A 20,923-nucleotide genomic window follows, 5' to 3' on the forward strand; every position below is an offset into this window, starting at 1 on the left:
AATTATTTTTAGTAAAAAAACCCACAGAACAATTCAGCAAAGAATAAAATCCAGTAAATGTCCTAAAATCTAACTATTTTTGTCTGAGTGGCAGTGCTCTGTTTTTTCCTTAGAGCAATAATTCAAACAGTAAACACACCCACTACAACAAAAATTAACACTATAATAAACAGCAGACTGTAGTACAAAACCTAATAAAAGATATATTTGAGGTAAACATTAATTATTTATATACAATAGAATCATAAACTTCAATTATATTAGCATCAAAAAGATACAAAAATAAAACACTTGCAGGTAAATTGTTAAATGTCAATTCCTCTGCACCAATGGCTAAATTGACAAATAATAGTGGGGTACTGACCGAAAGTACACAGAGAATCTGAAACAAATCTCATATAGAAGTCAGGATTCACAACACCACTCCTGTTATTTACTATTGTCATGCCATTTCCTCAAGGAATCTCTTCTGTTGATAAATATCACATTTTCAAAAACTGAAAAGCATTTTAAATTACATAGTAGGATTTTCACTCCATTCTTGTCACTCTCATTCTAAAAGTCCTTGTGTTCACTGCAAGAACACATTGAATGTTTTCAACTGCAACCAGAAAGAGGTGGTTGGAATCAATCTTTGGTGATTACCTTCCCCCAGATATAGAAATCCATGCGTTCTAGAACGCAACTTTATCCCAGGAATTAATTACAAAATGCCCTGTATAAACCCTGAGCCCCAAAATAGCACATAAGTTACACAGACACTATTCTAACCAACTCAGATTTAGCAGAATTGTTTATTTTGGGGCCTGCTCCTACAAATCTACTCAGTACAATAGAACGGCAAGCTAAATCATAAGACGATGCAAGACAGTACAATAAACAGGCCTGAAAATATAAAAAAGGTGGCAGCAGCGGGACAGAAGCAGTCCCAGGGCTCCAGGACAGAGCTAGCTGCTCCTGCTCCTGCTTCTGTGAGGCAGCCCCATCAGCAGCAGTTCCTGGGTGTCCAGTGCTGTGACCAGCCCCTCTCTGCAATGCCAGGAAGAGCCTTTCTCAGTGCTAGTGCCCACAAGGAGACCACATGCATTATCCAGGCAGGTGGCACATGATCAGAGGGGTCAGATCCACAAGGCTTAAGCACTGCCTTTGCACACAGACACACTGAACATTTTACAAAGGCAGAGGTCTTTAAAATTTCAGATGAGCATGTTCACACTGCAGTGTAAAGTTTAGGAAGATATATGCAGAAGAGGAAAACCCCCAGACCAAAACCCCATATTCTTGCCACACATGTCCTTTTTGGTAAACATGAAATCCCTGCTCCAGAAACATAGTATTAACTGCACATTCTGGAGGAGGCCTGCCCTGATGGCAAGGGCCAGCACAAACTGCCATAAGCTTCCCAGTTTGAATGCAGAGAGGATGGGAGTCAGACTGTGGTATGAGAATATACAATAAGCTGGTGTAAGACATTGTGTGAGAGTAGGGCCAAAATGGAGGATCTCCAATGGGAACTGTAGTGGAGAGCTGAAAAAAAAAAACAGGAAAGGGAGCTGGGGCAAAGAAGGAAGACCAGCTTGTAAAGGAAAGTTTGAAAAGGGGGACGTACTTGGAGCCAAAGAAAGGCTCCAGAGAAGGCCAGCCCAAGCATCCCTAGTCTCGCTGTTTCTCCACTGTCAGCAAGACCCAATAACCCATGGCAAAGCATGCAACTTATGATCAGTTTATTCTGGAGGCCTTACAGGTCCTCTTTATGGATCCTTGGCTGAGTTGAGATTAAAAAAAAAAAAAAGAAAAAAAAAATCTTGCTTTTGCCCTTGTAAGATAAGAGGAGCCTTAAAGCAGATGAAGACCCCACAAAAGGTCCATACCCTGGTGAACCTTGGTGGCTACTGTAGCTATGGTAAGGGCTTCATCCCCTATCTTCTGTCACATCTCCAAGATATGGCCAAGGTACATTGTGACATTGGTAATTATTTACTTTCCACAATCCAGAGGGAAGCACTGGGAAAGTAGGAGAAGCTCCAAGAATATGGGCATTTGAAATAAGGATTTGACAGACCCCAGGGTGACCCTGCAAGAGGTGATGGGTTACAGGGTGGTACCTTTAATTGACTCCTGCTTTCTAGGTCTCACACAGAAACACAGTCACCGTGAATCTGTGACTCTGCACCTTTCTTGCTTAGTATCCACCATGAAAGATATTTGTATTTCTTTCCCTACACCTCAATTTCTTCCCTTTTCTTTTTGTAGTTCTTTATGAAGAACAACAATTTCCATGTTTTTCTAGGTTGTAGAACACTACTAAGTCCCAGCATTTTGTATAAGTGGCATGTGTGCAAATATTTGTACATGAGAATAAATGCCCCACATACCGGCTGCAGATGATTCACCATGGTCTTGCCAATCACTGATAGTTGGCAGATAATTTAAAAACCACAGACTTAATATTTAATTGTGAATAAAGTGATTAAAATGTCATGTCACCCCTCTCTTTCCCATACATACCTCCCCCAGCATTCTGCAGCTCATCTCATACAGCTGGATGCAGGTGCACAAAACAGCAGGGAGGGAAGTTCTCTGTTTATCTCAGTTGTAAAACATCCACAGTTTTGTATGTTGAAAGGCCAACAGGAAACACAGGTATCGTCTGACTGATTATTCAGCGCACCATCTAATTTCATAGTTACTTTGACAGGCAGCTCGATAACAACGTTATCTGGGATCCCTAAAGAAATTACTATCACCACACCCCCCACTGACAGCATACAGCCACTGGCCTACATTTACTTCCCCACACTTCTGCCAGGAACCACAGGTTAGTTGACTCAGATGGACATAAATCGACACGTGTAAATTGACGCAGAGAGACATAAGTCAGGTTTGACGGTTGCTCCCAAGGTTCCTTTCTGCTGCCCAGCACCTGCAGGCTGACTGCTCAGTGGCTGCCAGTGCTCTTCTGCCTGAGCCTGTCCAGCATAACCAGTCTGCAACAGGAGCAGCAGACTTGTACCCATCACCACCATTTCTCTCTGTTCAATACCACTACTCTAACAGGGATGCAATACTGTGCACTTAACAGTGTGAACAGTTTGCCAATTTTATATATGCACAGGTGTATATAAGCATATACACATACATATTCAGACTTCTAATCCTACATCTGCTCTTTGTCCTCGCATTGGAAGGAAGTCTGAAGGTGAGTTTTGGAGACCTCAGCATTTTGACCTTTAAGCAGGAAGGGGTTCACAAAGCACCACGTAGCAGAGATGGCATTCCCCGCTGTCCCAGTTTTTTCCCTGCAACATAGCCTTGACACCACCAGTAGCGAGTGAAGCATGTAAGGTCTACCATAGTTATGTAGTTCAGCCATACATAGTAAGACCTCTTTCACTCCAAAGCAGGGCATACAAATTAATAGCACAACTTAATACAACTCAAACAAAGTGATATAATACCCTAATACTAATGTTGTTCATTGAGACGAACCCTTTGTTTAAACCTAAATCAACAATGGTGCTTCAGCCAGAGGCATGTGAATTTCAGATTTGAATAAGAGGAGGAAATACAGCAAAACATATCAGAATATTCAGTTCTCTGAAAAACCTGATGGGCTTACATCAGCACTTGTGCATTTTTGTTCACTGTTAACTACTCAAAACTTTGTCAATGTCTAAGCAGATAGGTAGGAAGAACTGTGACGCTGGCACACGTGAGATGAGGTACTCAAAAATCATTTGCACTATTAGCCGCGCAAGTTAAAGAGCATGGGCTTCCTAACCACCCGGAGTCTGGGATTTCAGGAAAATGGTTTTTAGTGTGCTGTTCGAAAGCACGAGCTAACTTACACGCTAAACACTAGAGCAGGCTTGACAAGACAAGTTGCTCTAAATCACATGAGCAGAGCACATGACAAATTATTACCGTGCTTAATTAGCGCGTGCGGAGGGGGAAGGGAGCAACTGACAAAGCCTTTTCATCTCGGCCGGGGCTCGGCTCCTCACCTGGCTCCCGGAAGCCACGGCCGCGGGTCACCCCGGCCCGGGGAGAGAAGCGGGGCAGCAGGGCTCCGCCGGCCGCACCCCGCCCCGCGGGGGCCTGGGGAGAGCAGGAGGAGGAGGAGGAGGCGGCGCCCCGCGGGGCACCCCACCCTCCCGCCGCGGCGGCGTCCTCACCTGGGGGCAGCGGGTCCTGCGGAGCGGCCATGGGGGGGCGGCGGCGGCGGCGGGCTCCCAGCGAGAGGAACGAGCGGCGCCCGCCGACGTGCCCGGAACCGCCGCCCCGCGCCGCCCCTTTCCTTCCCTCCCTCCCTCCTTCCTTTTTCCTTCCTGCCGGCGCAGGTAGGGCCGGGCGCGGGGAGGGAGCTCCCACCCCCGGCGGAAACGGCGTCCGCCGGGATCCCGCACCCCCCGGCGGGAAAGGTCGGTGCCGCGCCGACCCCCCGGGACGGCTGCCCGGGCGGGACGGGCTCTGCTTCCCACGCCCTCCGTGTTTGGTAACGCCGCAGACGCGGGTGCCTGCTACGGCTCATCTAGTAACACTAGATTAGACCTAAACTTCAGCGATATAAACGCAGGCGCTCGCCCTCCCGCTCTCACATCCTTCGGGGCTTAAACCCCCGCCGCCCGCCAGGGACGCGCGTCGCGCCCGCGGGTGGCTCACGCTGCGGGGAGGGAGTTTAAGGAGCCAAGGACTGCAGAGCAACAATCGTAAACTGCACTGGTTTTTCACAAGTGTTTAAAATTCATCCTCTTATGCTATAGGCGCTTCCAACACCGTGATGATGTCAAATCGCGTATGTAATTGCTTTGGGTCCCCACTGGCACCTCGGGCAAATTCTCTCACTTAAGGTTTCAATATACTTAAAGTAATACAGATTTCTTAAATGGGGTCTGCGCATAAATCACTTTCTAAATAAGAAATATCACGTGTTGCTATTTATCGTACAATACAAACAACAGAAACCGACATAACCGAATTTGCTGTTATAAAGACCACATTCACATGTTAGCCACCTTACTCATTTATTAATGAGATAACTTTACAGCCTAGTTCTACTCTGTTACACTGGGAGAGCTCCAATTCAGTCAACTGGCCTACAATGGGGTAACTAAAAGTAGCCTTTGGTCTATAAAGCATCAAAAATTGAGTGCTTTTCCACAGATTACTTTCCATCTCAAATCTAAAAATAAAAAAAAAATTTAAAACCAAAACAACACAGTTATAAAGACTAAATTACTCTTATTTTCAGAATTCAGATTGAATATGGTGGCTTATCCTGCCATTTGGCTTTTCATTAACATCAGTAATACTAATGTTTTTTAATAATTCTGTTACTGAATTTGAGAATTCTTGTAAAAGACCAAGTCTTTGCGTGGAGAGCTCTTACAGTGTACACCTCAATCACCTTACCCATGGGAGTACTGACTTGGTGTTTAGAAGATTTGGAGCATCACCCTTATTTCACTGGGGTAAAAGGAGGTTTTGCCGTTGGGTTATGGTTACAAACACATCCCTATACCTCTATATTTCTTAGTTTCCAGGGTAGAGCTAACAGACCACTAACGTTTCTACAGTTCATGAGGTATAAAACCCAAAGTAGTACCATTTTAGGTATATCATTGGAGTCTAGCTGTTCATGATATGGGTTGACTCTGCTTCCACGTTAATTTTGAAACTCATTCTCAAAGAACAGAGACATTTCTTAATTTAAAAGGGTAACACCAAGTCTAATTAGAAATAAAATTGCTGATTCTGTATGTTTCCCTAGAGGCACAATGGTTTTGGTGATGGATAATCAGGCTGAGAGTTAGAGGGCAGAAAAAGTATATTCTTACCAACTGAGATCTGCACAAATGCTAGAATAATAATTTGAGCCTCTCCTATAACTGTAAGGAATGACAATGCCACAGTAGAGCTAAGAATTTTCTGGATTTTAAACCTGCCTTAATAAAATGAATGCTGTATCTGCCCTGAGGACCTGCATGTACATATTGCCCCTGTGTGCTGTTTGAAGACTACTGGTTTCAACCCCAGAAGTAGGTATAGTCAGTGACTACAAAAACTTTGGATAATATATAATCTATATGAAAACATGTCTATTAACATCTTTCAAAATACCCAGAGGGTACTAGTGCTACTCAGGTGGCTGTAAACTGCAGAAACATACAAAGCATTGCTGTTGGGGCTAAGCCAGGTTTTACCATTAATGTGCCGTTTACTTTTGTGGTAACTCACAACTTGAAATCTTCCCACATTAGAATTAAAAAATTATTTTAGCAAACAAGAACAAAATCATTTTAGAAGAACAACACTTGTGCCAGGAGCCAAAACTGGTTAATGTTGAAAATAATGCATTTTTAAAAGCATATCTGTAAATTGCATTGGCTTTTCAATTTGAAACAGGGTTTTTTTAACAAATTATTCATAAAGAACTCTTTAAAATCATGGAATTTAATAACAAAGGCCAATATTCTAGATAGCATTACTGCCTCAAAACTTAGGTTAGTCATCATAATTTAACAATTTTTTTCCTAGTACTGAAGGAGGAGCATGCAATTACATATAACTATCACTAGAGCACTGTCAACAGTACAGATTAACCTGACTGTTGCATGCCTCTTCTTGTATCACTTTAATGAGCAATACGGAAATCTTTGTTACTTACAAGTCCAGAAAGTCAGCAATTATTTTGGCAAAACTAAATATATATTTGTTTATATGATACTATTAGTTTTTAGTATCATGAAAACGAAATCCAGAATAAGATAACTTTAAGCAGCAGCATTCTCTAAAACAGTGGATTAACTTTCTAATCAAATTTCTATACTTAAGTACAAACTATATCTTATCTTGCTGCAACCCTGCAAGCTGCTAAATTCACTGTAACTAATGATAACATGAAGAGTTCAAGGTTTTGTAAATTTCCACTCAAATACAGAATTAATGTTTTCAAATAGTTTTTACAAATCAAGTCTACACATGCCTCTTCTCACCCCTTTCCTGGCCCCATCAAAGAAACAGCCATCTTTGATGAGGACAGAGACTTTTCCTAGAAACGTACGAACTATCTGGTAATACATAGCCAGTTAGTTTCTTGTTTTAAATAGCAATCAACCCACAGTCTCAAGGTGTTTCCCATCTTCTGAGCACAAGGCTACAGATGAAACCTTTCTCCTCTCATGGACAATATATTTCTGTCCAGCAAAATATTATTGCTACGTCCCCACCAAAAAAAACCCCCAAAACCCACAAACACAAAAACCACACAAAAAAAGCCACAAAAACCCAAAAACCACACACATTTTCCTGACATCTACAGTGTTTCCCCATGGAAATACAGAACTACTGCTCCAGATGGCAAATATCACTAACACAGTGGAACAGCCATCTTCCCCCCCCTGGGTTGCTAATAGTCACGGTATCTGTGGGCCTGCCAGTACCACATGGCAACCACGTTTAGTCTTCCTCATTCATTTGCTTTACAACTTTCAAACATCTTTACTTAACGAAGTTCATATTGAGTAAAATACTTCTGTTTCCACATAAGCTCTTCACCTCTAATGTATTTCAGTAGAGTTAGGAAATAACTAATGCTAACTCCCTGCATTTTCTTTCACAGGAATTCTGTAGATAGCTTTCAACTGTCAGCTGCTTCAGTGTGTTGCCAGACCAGTCCTTTAAAATTCTGAGACTTCTGGAGTAGGAATAATTAACCAGCAGCTATAAAGTTGAAACTACTCTTTGCCAATAATTATATTGGTCTGTTCTTTTACAGTTGCACAAGAATTTCACAATTTTGACATTTATTTGACAGAAACAACATTATATGGAGAAAATATAAGAAATTACACACACCTACACCACCTTACTTAAGCCTGTGGATAATTCGTTTGCCTTAGAGGACTGCATGATATGGGAATGTTCCCACCACCCTGGGAACTGTGCTGTGTCCAAGTCAAACACGTGCCACAGAAACAGTGAAATCTTGCTTTCTTTAGATGGACATATTGAAACTGAGCCTAGTATGATTGGTTTCAGGCTGCAGCTTATCCCCTTGCAGGAGCATTAGCAGGGCGCCCCTGCCTGGCTGCTTTTTTCCATAGCTGTATAATAACTGAGTTGAGATCTCTACCTCACGACTGGATTTGTTGACAGATAAGCACATGCACACAAAATGCAAATGCATAAGTCTTGGGGTTTCTTTTAAACAAGACTACTTATGTTCACCTCCACCTGCTATATTCAGAAGTTTGACAGAGTTAGTAGACTCAGTTCTTTGTTAGCATTCCTTCTTCAAAAATTATAGGTACATGGGAATGACAGTAAGACTCCAGAGATTACTTTACTTCTATATTCTTGATTCAGACCATGCTGTGATACGCTACACAGTGCAGTTCGTTAACATTCAACTATAATACACACGCATGAAACACAGGAGTGAGAATAGAGGAATATAACTAAGATTTGTAGTTAATTTGTCACCGCCTCAAAAACTTTTTTAAAAAATATACTCCCTCCTTGTACTTTGCTATTCTTTTTTTACTGCATTCTCTTTCATTCCCCTCTTTTTCCTCATATCCATTTTGAGATATTGTTGTATGCAATTCTTATATTCAAAATTTTCCTTTTTTTCCACTGTACTGAATTCTGACCTGTAGGTTTGCTATTTACAGGCCAAGAGAAATGTCCTGACTTTTCTCATTCGTATTGACATCCATGGGTACTTTTCAGAAGTTATTTGCAGCAGTTGCCTCAGAGTCGACCGTATATTGTGGTTTTAAGGCAGATATCAGTACGTGAGAACAGGATGTTAGTGAAGCATGACTTGCAAGGAAACATAATAACTTGTATCAGACCTAATGACAGATGGATAACACTGGGTTTTGGGCACACAAGTTCCTCAGTCGTTGCAGGCCTGACAGACCGCAGAACTCATGTGTCTCACTAGTTGTCTGCTTTTGGTACTTAGGTCAGGTGGTTTACTCTAAGTTCTTACCCACAGCTTTGCTTTGCTGTATCATCAAATCTTCATAACTTGGCTACTACAAGATGCTGCATTGCCTAACAGGCACTGAGCTCCCACTGCTGCTGTTTGCTAAACTTAAACAGAAGCTTATGAGGTATCGATTATCTAGTTTACTCTCCTAAGTTTAGAAAGGACTCATTCAAATGTTTTGGAAAAATAAATAAAGGCAAAATTTTCAAGGGCAAAAAATTTCCAGAAATCCACGTTTCAGATTACTGAAATCTAGTTCACAGATTTGGCAAAGCAGCTAGAATTTACCAAGCTTCTCGTAACATGAAATCTGAAGCCACCCTGTTTTGCCTGTTTGTTCACTGAACTTGGTCCATAATAATTTCTAAGATACATTTTTACATGGTTGATGACCACAGGTCATGATTTCTATGTACAATCAGAGTGCATAAGCTCAAATCTAACAAATAAGAGCTAACTGAAAAGTACCAACGGAGCTAATACAAGAAAAGTAGCAGGACTTTATCAGTTTCAGTTCCCACTGTGTCCTCTCTGCAGGCCAGAGGGAAGTTTGGTAATTGCAGATTTGTTGTATCCACTAAAAGACCATCTGACACTCTCTGGTGCACTCAGATCTCTGTCCACTCTAGAGAACAACATTGTGATAGGCACAAGGTAACTCCTGTGCATTATTTAACTCTTATTTCATAATACAGAATAGTTTTTAGTTCCTGTGTTCAAGGCTTTCTTTGCTTGCACATAGAAAATGTTAGAGCTTGCAAATAAAATGGTCACCATTTTTAACAGCAATGTACATTATGAAGTCACAGAAGATATTTGTTCTTATGCCAAGCATGTACATTGTAAAATGTACATGTACATTATAAAATTAAATATATACTCCAGACTCTTTTCATGATCCCAGGAAGCTGTAAACTGAGATTTTCCCTCTCCCCAGTAAAGGCTGGTCCTCAGCCCTCGCTAAAATATTATAAGATCATGGCAAATTTCTTTAAAAGAATCAGGCTTAGTAGGTACTCCCAGCTTTGTAACATGTTGATAGGTTTTATTAGCAATTGTAAGCCTGTTTCTTCTGCAGCTATTTCCCAAAATTGATTTCACAAAGAAATCCTATATTGGGAATTTTACATTTTTAAAAAAACATTTTTCTACCACTACCAAAGTAGCATTCATACATTGAAAACAACACTAAACATAAAATAAGATTCAAAATACCCTAGAGTTTAGAAAACCATATTAAGCTAAATTCACCTCTGGTATAGCACATAATACTAATGTATACAAGGAATTAATTTCTTTTTTTTTTGCCTCTTAAAATTATTCATTATACACTTCTATGGCTAATTCCTTATGCTTCTAACATGGCAGTCAAAAACTACACTGCCACAGACTTTTGATCCAAGCAGGATAAGACTCTGTCAGAGGCGAAGAAATAAAGTACTTTCTGTAACTAACATAAAATGTTCTAAACTGACAACTTAGAAAATATGAGAGTTTACATCTAATTTGCATAGTCCTTTATGCAGTGCAAGTGTGTGACAGCACAAGTGCTTGATTCTTCCAAGGTTTTGGGGCTTTTTAAAATGATCATGACATAAAATTTGCTCCAGAATCAAAGCTATAAAATCCAAATGAATACCATGAATTCACCTGAATTTATTCCTCTCAGAAACAGTTCCTTTGCGAGAAGTACAAACCACTTGTGATGAAGTATGGAGCACTGATGGTGAGAGCAAACCATGTAATGTACACATTAGATGTTCTGCCATTTCTTCTCAAATATCTAGCAAATGTATTGGTCCACTGGTACTGAAAGTAGGAATAGATTGTCAATTTAATCCTTCCCAAATGATAGGCCTACTGCCTGTACTCCAGAGAGGAAAGGAAGGAGCAATTACATCATCTCTCTGGGACCAGACTATAACCTGCCTACTCCATTTCGCGGTCTCTGTAATTCATAGCTATCAGCCTTTCATTTTTCAAGCCATTTTCAGCAATGTAGAAATCTGTGACATGCTGGCACTTAAGGACAAATATGATGGAAAACTAATCCAAATTAATTTTTAGAGTAAATAACAATGGTCAATCTAAAAAACTTTTAAGCTCTCTGCAATAGCTCCTTCTACCTTAAAGCTTGTCTCCATATTCTGGTAAAGGACTATTCTCCTCTAACTGAAAGGGAATAAGAACCACCTAGGTCAGCAGATGGATTGAGAATTAAGTCCTAATTCCAGCAACACTGCAGATTAAATCCATGCAACACTCATGTTTTCCTACAGGAATATGAATTTTTGCAATTCTGGAAGTGAATTACATATATACATTTAACTGTTGGGAGCAAAAGATTGTTTCTGAGCTGCTGTGATTTGGGTTTTTTGTTTGTTTGGGTTTTTTTTTAAGGTTTTGAAAGGAACTGAAAAGAAGCAGCAGTAATGTTCTCAGACCAGTTCCACCACCTATTGACAAAGCACAGCTAGACAAATTCAACTGATGTCATAACTTTCAACCTCTCAAGTGCCAACCACTCTCCCTAAAGGGGCAGTAAAAATTTAATAAATAATAAAATAAAAATAGGTGTAGCTGAACTGATCTAACAGCAAGCAGCACTGGAAGGGATGGTCCTACCCTCTCTTCTTCATACCAGGATATGTACCCTTGCCCCTTCTCCCGGAGCACGTTGAGTGATGAAGCAGTGAGTCAGTTCAGCTGGCTGCTCTGGCAGAAAATTATCCCTAAGGGGGGGTGATTAATAATAATGAAAAAAAAATCACTCAAGTAGCTGAATTGATTTAACATGCAACTTTAGAACTGCTAGCTCAGATGCATGGGATAGGGAATCTGAAACAGGACTGCCTCTTTCCACACAGCTCAGTGTTTCATCATCTGAGCTGTAACGTGAAGCCACAACTGAAAGCACCTTCTTTCTGCCTCATAGGCTTCCATTTGCTACGCAATAGCCTGTGTCTCCACTGTAAAAAGTGGATGTTACAACTCAAAAAATAAACCCCATAATAATAATAAAGCAAGTGGAGGGAGAGGCTATTGCTTTTCCATTAACTTTCAGCCTTGCTCTCAAGGGGAACAGGTAGGAGAATCAGGCAAGGCAAAGCCGTATTTCCTATCTCCCTGTACTCCTTGCTGTTAAAAATAAACTATGGTGCCCTTCTTTACAGAAATAGCTTCCCACAGAAGAAGCTGTGCTGAGAGAAAAGGGCAGCTGAACCTGAAAGAAAAAAGCCACTTGCAGACACTCAACACGATTCACCGCCGGCCCTCCCCGGCAGCAGGAAGACGAGAAACCTCTAGAAGTGCCTGTTGCCTCTGCAGACGCCCAGCCGACGGCTGGACGCGGGCGCCGGCAAACACCGGAGACTCCAGCGTCCCCCGCGGGACGGGTCAGCCGCCGCCATCGCCCCGCTCGCGCCTCCCTTCAGGTCCACAGCGCGCGGGGACAGCCCCCCCGCCGCGCACAGGCGCACGGCAGCCCCTCACCCGCTGCTTGTTTTGGAGTGCGCGTGGTCCTCCCTGATTGGGCGCCGCGCCCTACCCCGCCCCTCGCCTGCCGCGGCGGAGCTTGCGCGCGCACGCAGACTACAGTTCCCGTGATGCCGCGCGGCTGCCGGGGGAGCGGGCGGTTGGGCCGGTGGCGGCGCGAGGGCACAGTGTGCGTGCGTGTGTGCTGTGGCGGCGGCAGCGCGCGGACAGGTTGAGGTGAGTGTGGCGCCCCCGCCCGACCGCTCCCACCGCAGGCGGGAGCGGCTGCCGCCGCTGACCCTCGCTTCGTCCGTCTCCTTCCTGTAGAGGCGGCAGCAGCTGCTGCGCGACGGGGCGAGGGCCGCCCTCCCCCGTCAGCCGTGGCGGGTGGAGCGGCGGCGGCGGCAGCAGCAGCATGAGCGGCGTCGTCCGGAGCACAGCGGCGAGGGCACGGCTGGCGGCGCGGCTGTTAGCGGTGCTCGGCTGCCTCCTGACAGTGGAGGCCCAGGTAGGAACCGGGGGCGGATGGGACGGTGCGGCAGGGTGCCCTCATGGCGGGGGGGCGGCGGGCGTGGGGAGGGACGGCGAGGAGAGCGTGGCCGGGCGGGGATGCTCCGACGGCTGCGGGCAGGGCTGCCGACCCCTGCCCGAAGGGAAGGGGAGTAGAGGTTCTCCCTGACGCGGGCTGGGGAAGCCGGTGAGGGCGCTTCGGAGAGGCGCGGGGGAGAGGGCAGCCTCGGGCCAGGTCTTGTGCAGCCTCCCCGGCCGAGAAGCCTGGGGGGGGATCCCTCGGTGGAGTCTGAAGCCTACGTCCTACCTGTTCGATACCCTGCCGTTGGTGCTTGCCGGGATCCTGCCCGGGGCCGGGCGGCTGGGTGCCTCCGGCGCCCAGCGGGGGCCCCGCTGTTACGGTGAGGGGAGAAGGTGGTTGACCTGGGAATCACGGGTAGTAACTCTTACCTAACGGTGCAGCCAGCCAGAGGGGTTGCTTCATCCAGGTAACGACGCTCGCCGTCTGTGCGGTGTTGTGTTGGGGAGCTCTGGGTTGGGTCGTACCCTTGGCTGTCGGCAGAAACTTCGGTGTCCTTATGAAATCCATGAGAAACCGTATGTTTGAGTGGTAATATCAGCGCCCGGGTTTAAGTCGTGTCTGTTTGCCCACGTTACAGGGAAGGGTGAGAATGCTCCTTTCTGTAAGCTGCCTTCACAGTTTCAGAAGGACAGGTGTCAGTAGTTGGGAGTTTGCTATTCATCAGTAGTATGACACTGACTGAAGTAATAGCTGGTGGTGAGTAGGGAAGAATTTCAGCTGGGCCAAAGACATTGGAGTGAGATTATATGGAAATACAATATCCACGTGGAGCAAAGTTTGTCTTCTTTATCTCATTATGATTTTTTCTTATATTTCCTAAATTTCTGCTTTGTATAGTGTGCTGTATTGTAACTGACCATCCAAGGCAGTGTCTAGAGTAACATGCTTTTATTGCAGGTTTTTTTTGTTATAAGTTGAGTTTTTTTCGGTTTAAAAATCCCTTATTTTAGTAACTTTTACTGTGACTAAATGCTAATTGAATTGGGATTCTTAAAGAAGCCATTAACAAACTGGCATGGTTTTCTTATGCTGCTTGGCAGAGAGACTGTTTGTTGCTATTTCATAAAATTGTCAGCATATTGTATTCAGAATTTAAATACCTGGAGTTTGACTTGTGCAGGGAAAAGATAAGCTAGCCATTAGTTCCTTGAGACTTGTTACTTATAGCTTTTCTCTGATTCTGCAGCTATGGCAAAGTAAAATATTAAGGACCAAAACAAGGTGCCCCAGGTGGTCTTCTAATTGATGAAGCATTCAAAGTACAACAACCTGATAACCCTAATAAGGTTGTTTGTATGAGTAGACTGCTTGTTAGTATATACATGTATTTAGGTTTTTCTTAATGTTAAAGTGCTGAATATGTTTCTTTTTCCAGATTTCATAAGGAGAAATTGATGCAGGTTGGATGTTGACCTTTTCTTTTGAAAGGTTGATTTATCTTGGAGAAAATAAGTTAGAAGTTTAACATCTCTAGGACAGCTCTGATGTCTATACAAGAACTAAATTAAGTTTGACAGTACTTGGAAATACTTCAATAAGCATATTGGAAATACAGAAGAAATAGCAGCTGTTCAATGACAGACAACTTCTAGAACACAAATTATAGTAGGCTAATGCTTGTAGAGTTCAGAGTAATTAACATACATAAATTACAGCACAGTTTGGTTCTATATTTGTGGACTAAGTGAACTAGTATAGCTCAGTTTAAAAAGGCAGAATACCAATTGTGTGAATAGCAAAGTAGGTCTTACAATACGTAATTTTAACTCTATAATACACTGTTCTTATTCTGATATCTCTAGCTTGAAAAAAGAATTCACTGGAAGATCCAGGTGTTGACAAAAATGAACCAATTTTTTGCATGTTCTTAGAGTGTTCCATCATTATGCAAGTGAGAGTGCTGAAGACTACACCTGGACTAATGAAAACCCTCTAACTGGGGTACTTGAAGCCCATGTTGCTGTTGTATTTAGTGTGCCATGACTGACTCCACTGGTGTGCAATATTACTGTTTCATATGTGCTGTGAAACCCATTTTATAAATTGTGATTTGGTACAGATATAGCATAGTTTGATTTTAGAGCATGCCTTCCAAGGAAACATTGATTTTGCTATTTTGTGTATACAGGGAGCTAACTGTTCCAGTTTTGAAAAAGTGAGAAAGAAATGGAGAGTTTAGTTTGCTTGCTGTTGTTACTCTAAATTAATTGTTCTCTTAATGATTTCTTAGACCAGTTCTAGTTTTTGGGGAGGATCTAGTTCTGAAACTTCATAATGTTCTAAGTAAACTGTTCTGTGTTTCGAAAGATGTTCTTAGAACTGAGATTTTATTAGTGACATCTGGCAAAAGTGTGACGTCCATTAGTTTACTATCTTAGTTGAATAAAAAGACTGCAGCTTTTTATTATTCCATGGGGATTTGACACGGAGTGTAATTATTTCATGTTTATTTGGAAAATTTTCCCTGAAAAGCATTTTCAGTTTTGCATAGATGGTAAAATATTTTTGTAAGCAGTGGATAGCTTCATGAGGTGGTCATCAAAATAGTTTTCTACTCTGTCTTCTCAGTCCAAAGGCAATTTCTTGGATCTTTCCTACTGCTTTCAGCTTAAAAAATTATTGCTCTTCACATAAGGTTTATCCTGTTTATACAGTTTAACAGTATTTGAGCAAAACGTTTGAGTTATCTTTTTGCCTTTTTATAGTACAATGAAATGTACTGTTGTTTGTTTTGTGATATGGCGTTACCTGCAAAGACTGCAACATTAACTTCTGCCTTTGTGTGACTGATAAGCTTTCTTGCCTTTGTGAAAAACCTGTAACTGCACATAAGATCTTTCATAGCTGCTCCCAGGTTTAACACTGGGTAACATTAACAAAGCAAGCATAACAGCATGGAAGGTTTTACCCAAAGTAACTTCCCTTAAATCAGTTTTACTTCATTGCCATATCTACTCTGCAGAATTGTGACAGCCTATTTAGTGCCTCAGGAAGAGTAGGATCTACATATGGTGGATTTTCTACTTAAGTGCTTTATTGGCATACCCTCACCTCTTTATGCTCACAGGGGGTTGGGGGAAATTAATTTTCCAGGCCTCCTTTACGACTCATGAAAGAGCAGAATCCTACAATTTCGTTTCTAGTGATTCTTTTACACCACGCTTGGTTATATAAGGGTATCTGTCCTGTAAAGTAGCGGAGTGATTTAACATGCATAAAACAGATTAGATGATTTCATAATCTCATCTATGTGAAATCTGTGGAGGAAAAAAAAAGCCGCAATATATTTTTCATCTCCTTTTGCACATAACCTTTTAACAGTTAGAAGTTCTTCTAAGCTCATGCAAGGTATAAGATATGTAGGCTTTCCTGTTTTATATGCTTTCTGGGCCATCATGTATGTCAATGAACTTCCTGTCTGGCCAAAAAACAGTAGTAGTAAAGAGCAGTGCTTGGTCTAAAGCTTTGAAGGCTTTAGACCGTATGTAACTTATGTTTGAAAGGCCTTTCAAACATGTTTGTAGTTGTTTAAGAAGCTATGCTTGGGATTAGTTAGTTTAGATTTAATGACATCTATCATATAAAAGTTCATAGATGCACACTTTCAGTAATGCGCTGTCAGGGTCTCAGCAAAAGTGTTGCCATATCTTAGTCTACTAAGATAGCTGGGCCCTTCCGCTCTGCTACTCGCACAGTTGTGCCTTCCTCTCCTGTGCTGGCAGTCGTACCTCTGCACTTGTGTGCACTGCTTTTCATAGAGGTGGTCTTAAGCTGGTGCAGCACTTTGAACCAGCTTGCCATCCTGGCACAAGAAGAGGGACAAGACCTGGAGAGTTCAGACTTAGTTTCTCAATAGATTTACAGCCTTACCATAGGTGCTTGCACCTGGTTTTCCCAGTATTTATTTGTAAAACTTAACTGTGAAGTTACTAACTTCTTGGGCATAAAAGTACCTATTCCCCGTCCTGCCACGCCTCTAAAGAAGCTAGCTGGAGTGTTCCTTTGCTTTGAGGAGGATTATAAAAATAAGATGACAGTGCATGATTGCGGGGTGTTTTTTTAGGCAATTCAACTAATGAGCCATTGGTAGAATACTTGGTATGTAACTCTGATGTGCTGATATACCATGTGTTCGTAGTTTGGAAAAATCTTGCTGCTCATTTTGCAGAAAGTTCTATATGCTGAATCTGTCAACAAATTTCAGGGCTGAAAGTGTTAATCCGGCTAACATTGATTCAGCATTGCATTTGGAGGTGGACTAAAGCTCAAAAAAAAAGTACTAAGGTCTGTTATTTTCTAATTCTGAGTGTGTAAGGTATGTTATAGAGTATTTTAATGATGAGAAATTATTTGCTACGGAACTGCATTTCACTAGTATTTCTTTTGACTGCCATCTTTTTCTCTTTAGAGGATTTTCCTGTAGTTAATATTACATTTCATGATTAAAAATAGACTTTATGTATTTTTTAATAGCTCACAGGAGTCCTGGATGATTGTTTATGTGACATAGAAAGCATCGATGACTTCAATACTTTCAAGATCTTCCCGAAAATACAGAAACTGCAAGAACGTGATTACTTCAGATATTACAAGGTACAATTGAAATGGTATTTTCCTGAATAATTTAAATAAAATCCATATAATAAAGGGAAGATTACATATCAAATCAACTTGTCTATATTAAATTGTCTTTTAGAAGCTCACAGCTCTTTAATTTGGTTGGAGCAGGTTTTCAGTGCCTGACAGTTATGTTGGTAATGTGTCGTGTTTGCTGTGTTAATCCTGGACTCGGTGACAGTACATCATGACTGCCTTCATTCAGCTGATAAGTGCTAATTTTAAAGGTAGTATCTTCGTACTGCTACATCTAGAAAAGGATTGTATATTAGCAACTTTTTGACAGCGTGCAGTACTTGTCTTCTAAGAAATGTGCGTAATTTGAAATGGAAATATTGCAATGATTTCGAATAAGTTGCTGTCTTAGTTCTGGTTTGAGTGTTTGGTATCTAGAGAACCATTATTCATTTGAAAAATAGGTAAAAATATTCCATTCTCAAGTAGTATATAATATCACTTTTTTATGACTTTAAACATTTTTTTTCCTCTGTATTAGAATCTGATGAGCAAAATAAGACTTTGAAGCCTGATACTTCTGTTTTCAGATATGCTTAACTTGAAAATGAGGTCACGTTTTGCTTGAGCTAATCAGATGTTTGCCTGCCACTGGAAGAAAGAGATTACACTCCTTTAGGGCACACCGTCCTGCCCCTTCCCTACTTTTAGGTCTTGGGCTGGTCTGAGTGTGCATTAGGCCAATGTATCTCTGCAACCTGGTAGATTTTTAGTGTGGATGTTTGGGTTTGGTTGTTGGTTTTTGTCTGGGGTTTGTTTGTTTTGTTTGGCTGGTTGGTTTTTTTCCCTCCAGGATGTAGCAAGTTACCTAGCTGACCTGGAATCAGGCAAGTATTAAACTCATGCAAGATGGGGTTATGAATGTGAGGGAGGAGGGGAGAAAAAGTGCTAGAATATTCCCTTTGTAGTCTGAGCAAGCAGTAATGTGTAACTTCACCCTGAATCTCCTCTTGCTACATGATACAGTTCTAACTTCACTTTTCAGGAGAAACAAGATATGTGCAACTTCAGTGATAATACAGCACATAGTAGTGGTAATTAGACTCTCCAGAGGCAACAGAAAGATACAAAAAAAGTATTTGAAGAGGAGGAACAACAGGTATACAAGGTTTTATACAACAGTAATTTCATCCTGCAAATGTAGAGCTAATCTTCATTTCAACAGCAGTTCTGCGGGTCATACTTCAATGGTGTGTTGCAGTCCTACCTCACCTTTCATACTGGTCTGACTAATAGATGGGCAATTGTAAGGGCCAGTGTGCAGTCCACCCATCACCATGCATTATTTAGTACTTCCAGTTGTGATGGGGAAGAATTTGTGTTGAACAAGCAAACTGAATAAGTCAGTCGATGTTTTTCACCCTTTCCCCAGGTTTGGGGTTTTTTTGGGTTGGGTTTTTTTGGTGTTTTGTTGTTTTTTAAATGTCCCTTCAGAGAGTCACGGAAGTGCTATTAAGCACATAGATGGATGTGGAAATTGTGAGGGTAGGCAATGATCATTTAGGTCAACTACAGCATAGCTAAATACTGAATAAGCATAGGGGGAGTATACTTGTTCTGGGAGTGAAAACACTCCTACTCTGAAGCAGTTCAATTTGTAATAGGAATTTGGATCATGAACTTGTGTAACTACAGTCACAGTATTCCCATTGTGATACTAGTTCAACAGCCATAAAAGAACTCAAACTTCAATGTATGATACTGAATGGACTAGCTAGCTTTCATTTAAAGGCTGAAGAAAACTTTCTTTTTAAAGTCTTGCCGAAATTGTGCTAGGTGGTTTCTAGATAGTTAGTGGAATGCTTCTCAATGAAAGAAATAAAGCAATACAAAATTTTGTCTCTGAATAGTTTTATACATCAAAACACACAAACTATGGAAGCCTCATGATAAGGAATCTAGCTTTTAATCTGTGACAAATATTGAATAATACTCTAAATGAAAATAAGGAAATCTAATACTTTGGACCCTGAAGAAAGTAGGGAGTTCTATGTAGTCAGTGCATGATGGGTATTGATTAAAGTACAAGGGCTATACAACCACAGTTTGTCTCAGAACTGGGTGTGCGCATGCACTGATTTTTAGTGCTCTTGAATCATTCTGCAACTAGTATATCTTGATTTGCAGGTGTTCTTTCTGAATTATACTGCTGCCTAAACTGCAGATTTTTATTTATAGTGTTTCTATGTGTAAGAACAGTGACTGCCTAGTTCCTTGTATCTTCCTAAGTATGTTAGCATTTTTTGTTGTTTGAGTTTACTTTGAAAAAAGTTGTAGTCTAACTGTTAGCTGGTCTTTTTGCTGATAGGAATTGATGGGAAGAGCATGTTTTACATGACCTTCACAGTAAGACCTATTATATAAAATGTAACACTTTTGTGCTGCATTTAAAAAAAGATGAGTGAACAAGTACAAAATACTCTAAAATAAAATTTTTTTTTCCTAGGGGTGGTGTTTGTCAATTGAATAGAGGAAATGGGGGGGGGAGGAACCTAAAATCTCTGGGTTTAGTGTTTCTGTGCTAGCATGGCATGAACTGTAACTAGAAGATAGTTGTCATTACTCCTAAGAAGTCACACCATCTGCTTGATGGCTTGTTAGGTTTTATTGACTGAGGAATCTTGTTAAATTCAGCTTTAAAATTTTATAATTCCCAGTCAGGTACATCAAAATGGAAACCTTTTCTTCAGATGTATAGCAGTTAACTTTGTATGTGTGTTTTGAAAATACAGAAAGAACTTGCTAGTTGAAAGGCATAGTAGAGGAATTAAGTAAAATAAAGTGCAGATGAGCAAGTCAAACATTAAGTTTGGCTCTTTGGGGATCTTTTGTGGCATTGACAGAACATTTGAAGAGGAATTCTTTTTGTTTTCCTTTAATTTGGGTATGTAGTGCCACAGAACAATTATTTCTGGTACATAATTTTTGTTTTTCTTAGCTGTCAAAATTAGGAGAATAGACTGGAGGAGGAGTAAAATCTGGAGAAACTGAAGAAAACTAGTACAAGCTGCACTAAAGGAAAAGAAAGTAAAAGAACAGAAGTAATTTCTAGTTTGTGTTTTGTTGTTGTTTGTTTGGGGTATTTTGATTGGTTGGTTTGGTTTTTTTTTTTCTTTCCAAGTTTTAAAAACTGACTTTTTATTTGGAAAATAGCAGTTGCTACTGAGGATAAATGCTTTGTATTTTATTTGTAATCTCAGTTTTCAAAGTTGGTGTAGCTCTGCAGT

General features: G+C 41.3%; 2 protein-coding genes across 7 annotated transcripts in view; one reads left to right on the forward strand and one right to left on the reverse strand.

Annotated features, from left to right (window-relative positions):
* The window catches only part of EDARADD (EDAR associated via death domain), a 24,437-nt gene extending 13,638 nt beyond the window's left edge, over positions 1-10,799 (reverse strand). The window contains exon 1 of one of the 6 annotated variants that reach the window (XM_075089435.1): positions 10,649-10,799. In XM_075089435.1, the coding sequence (XP_074945536.1) occupies positions 10,649-10,739 (91 nt within the window). In that variant the 5' untranslated portion in view covers positions 10,740-10,799. Of the gene's footprint in view, positions 1-4,175; positions 4,312-10,648 lie in introns of those variants that run through there. The other 5 variants (XM_075089436.1, XM_075089440.1, XM_075089438.1 and 2 more) reach the window with 5 other exon arrangements.
* Positions 10,800-12,573: 1,774 nt separating this feature from the next.
* ERO1B (endoplasmic reticulum oxidoreductase 1 beta) overlaps positions 12,574-20,923 on the forward strand; it is a 28,168-nt gene continuing 19,818 nt past the window's right edge. Inside the window, exons 1-3 of the mRNA XM_075089431.1 lie at positions 12,574-12,709; positions 12,800-12,980; positions 17,538-17,657. Coding sequence (XP_074945532.1) covers positions 12,888-12,980; positions 17,538-17,657 — 213 coding nt within the window. The 5' untranslated portion in view covers positions 12,574-12,709; positions 12,800-12,887. The remainder of the gene's footprint in view (positions 12,710-12,799; positions 12,981-17,537; positions 17,658-20,923) is intronic.

The sequence above is a fragment of the Phalacrocorax aristotelis genome, chromosome 3 (assembly GCF_949628215.1).
Source record: "Phalacrocorax aristotelis chromosome 3, bGulAri2.1, whole genome shotgun sequence".
NCBI lineage: Eukaryota > Metazoa > Chordata > Aves > Suliformes > Phalacrocoracidae > Phalacrocorax > Phalacrocorax aristotelis.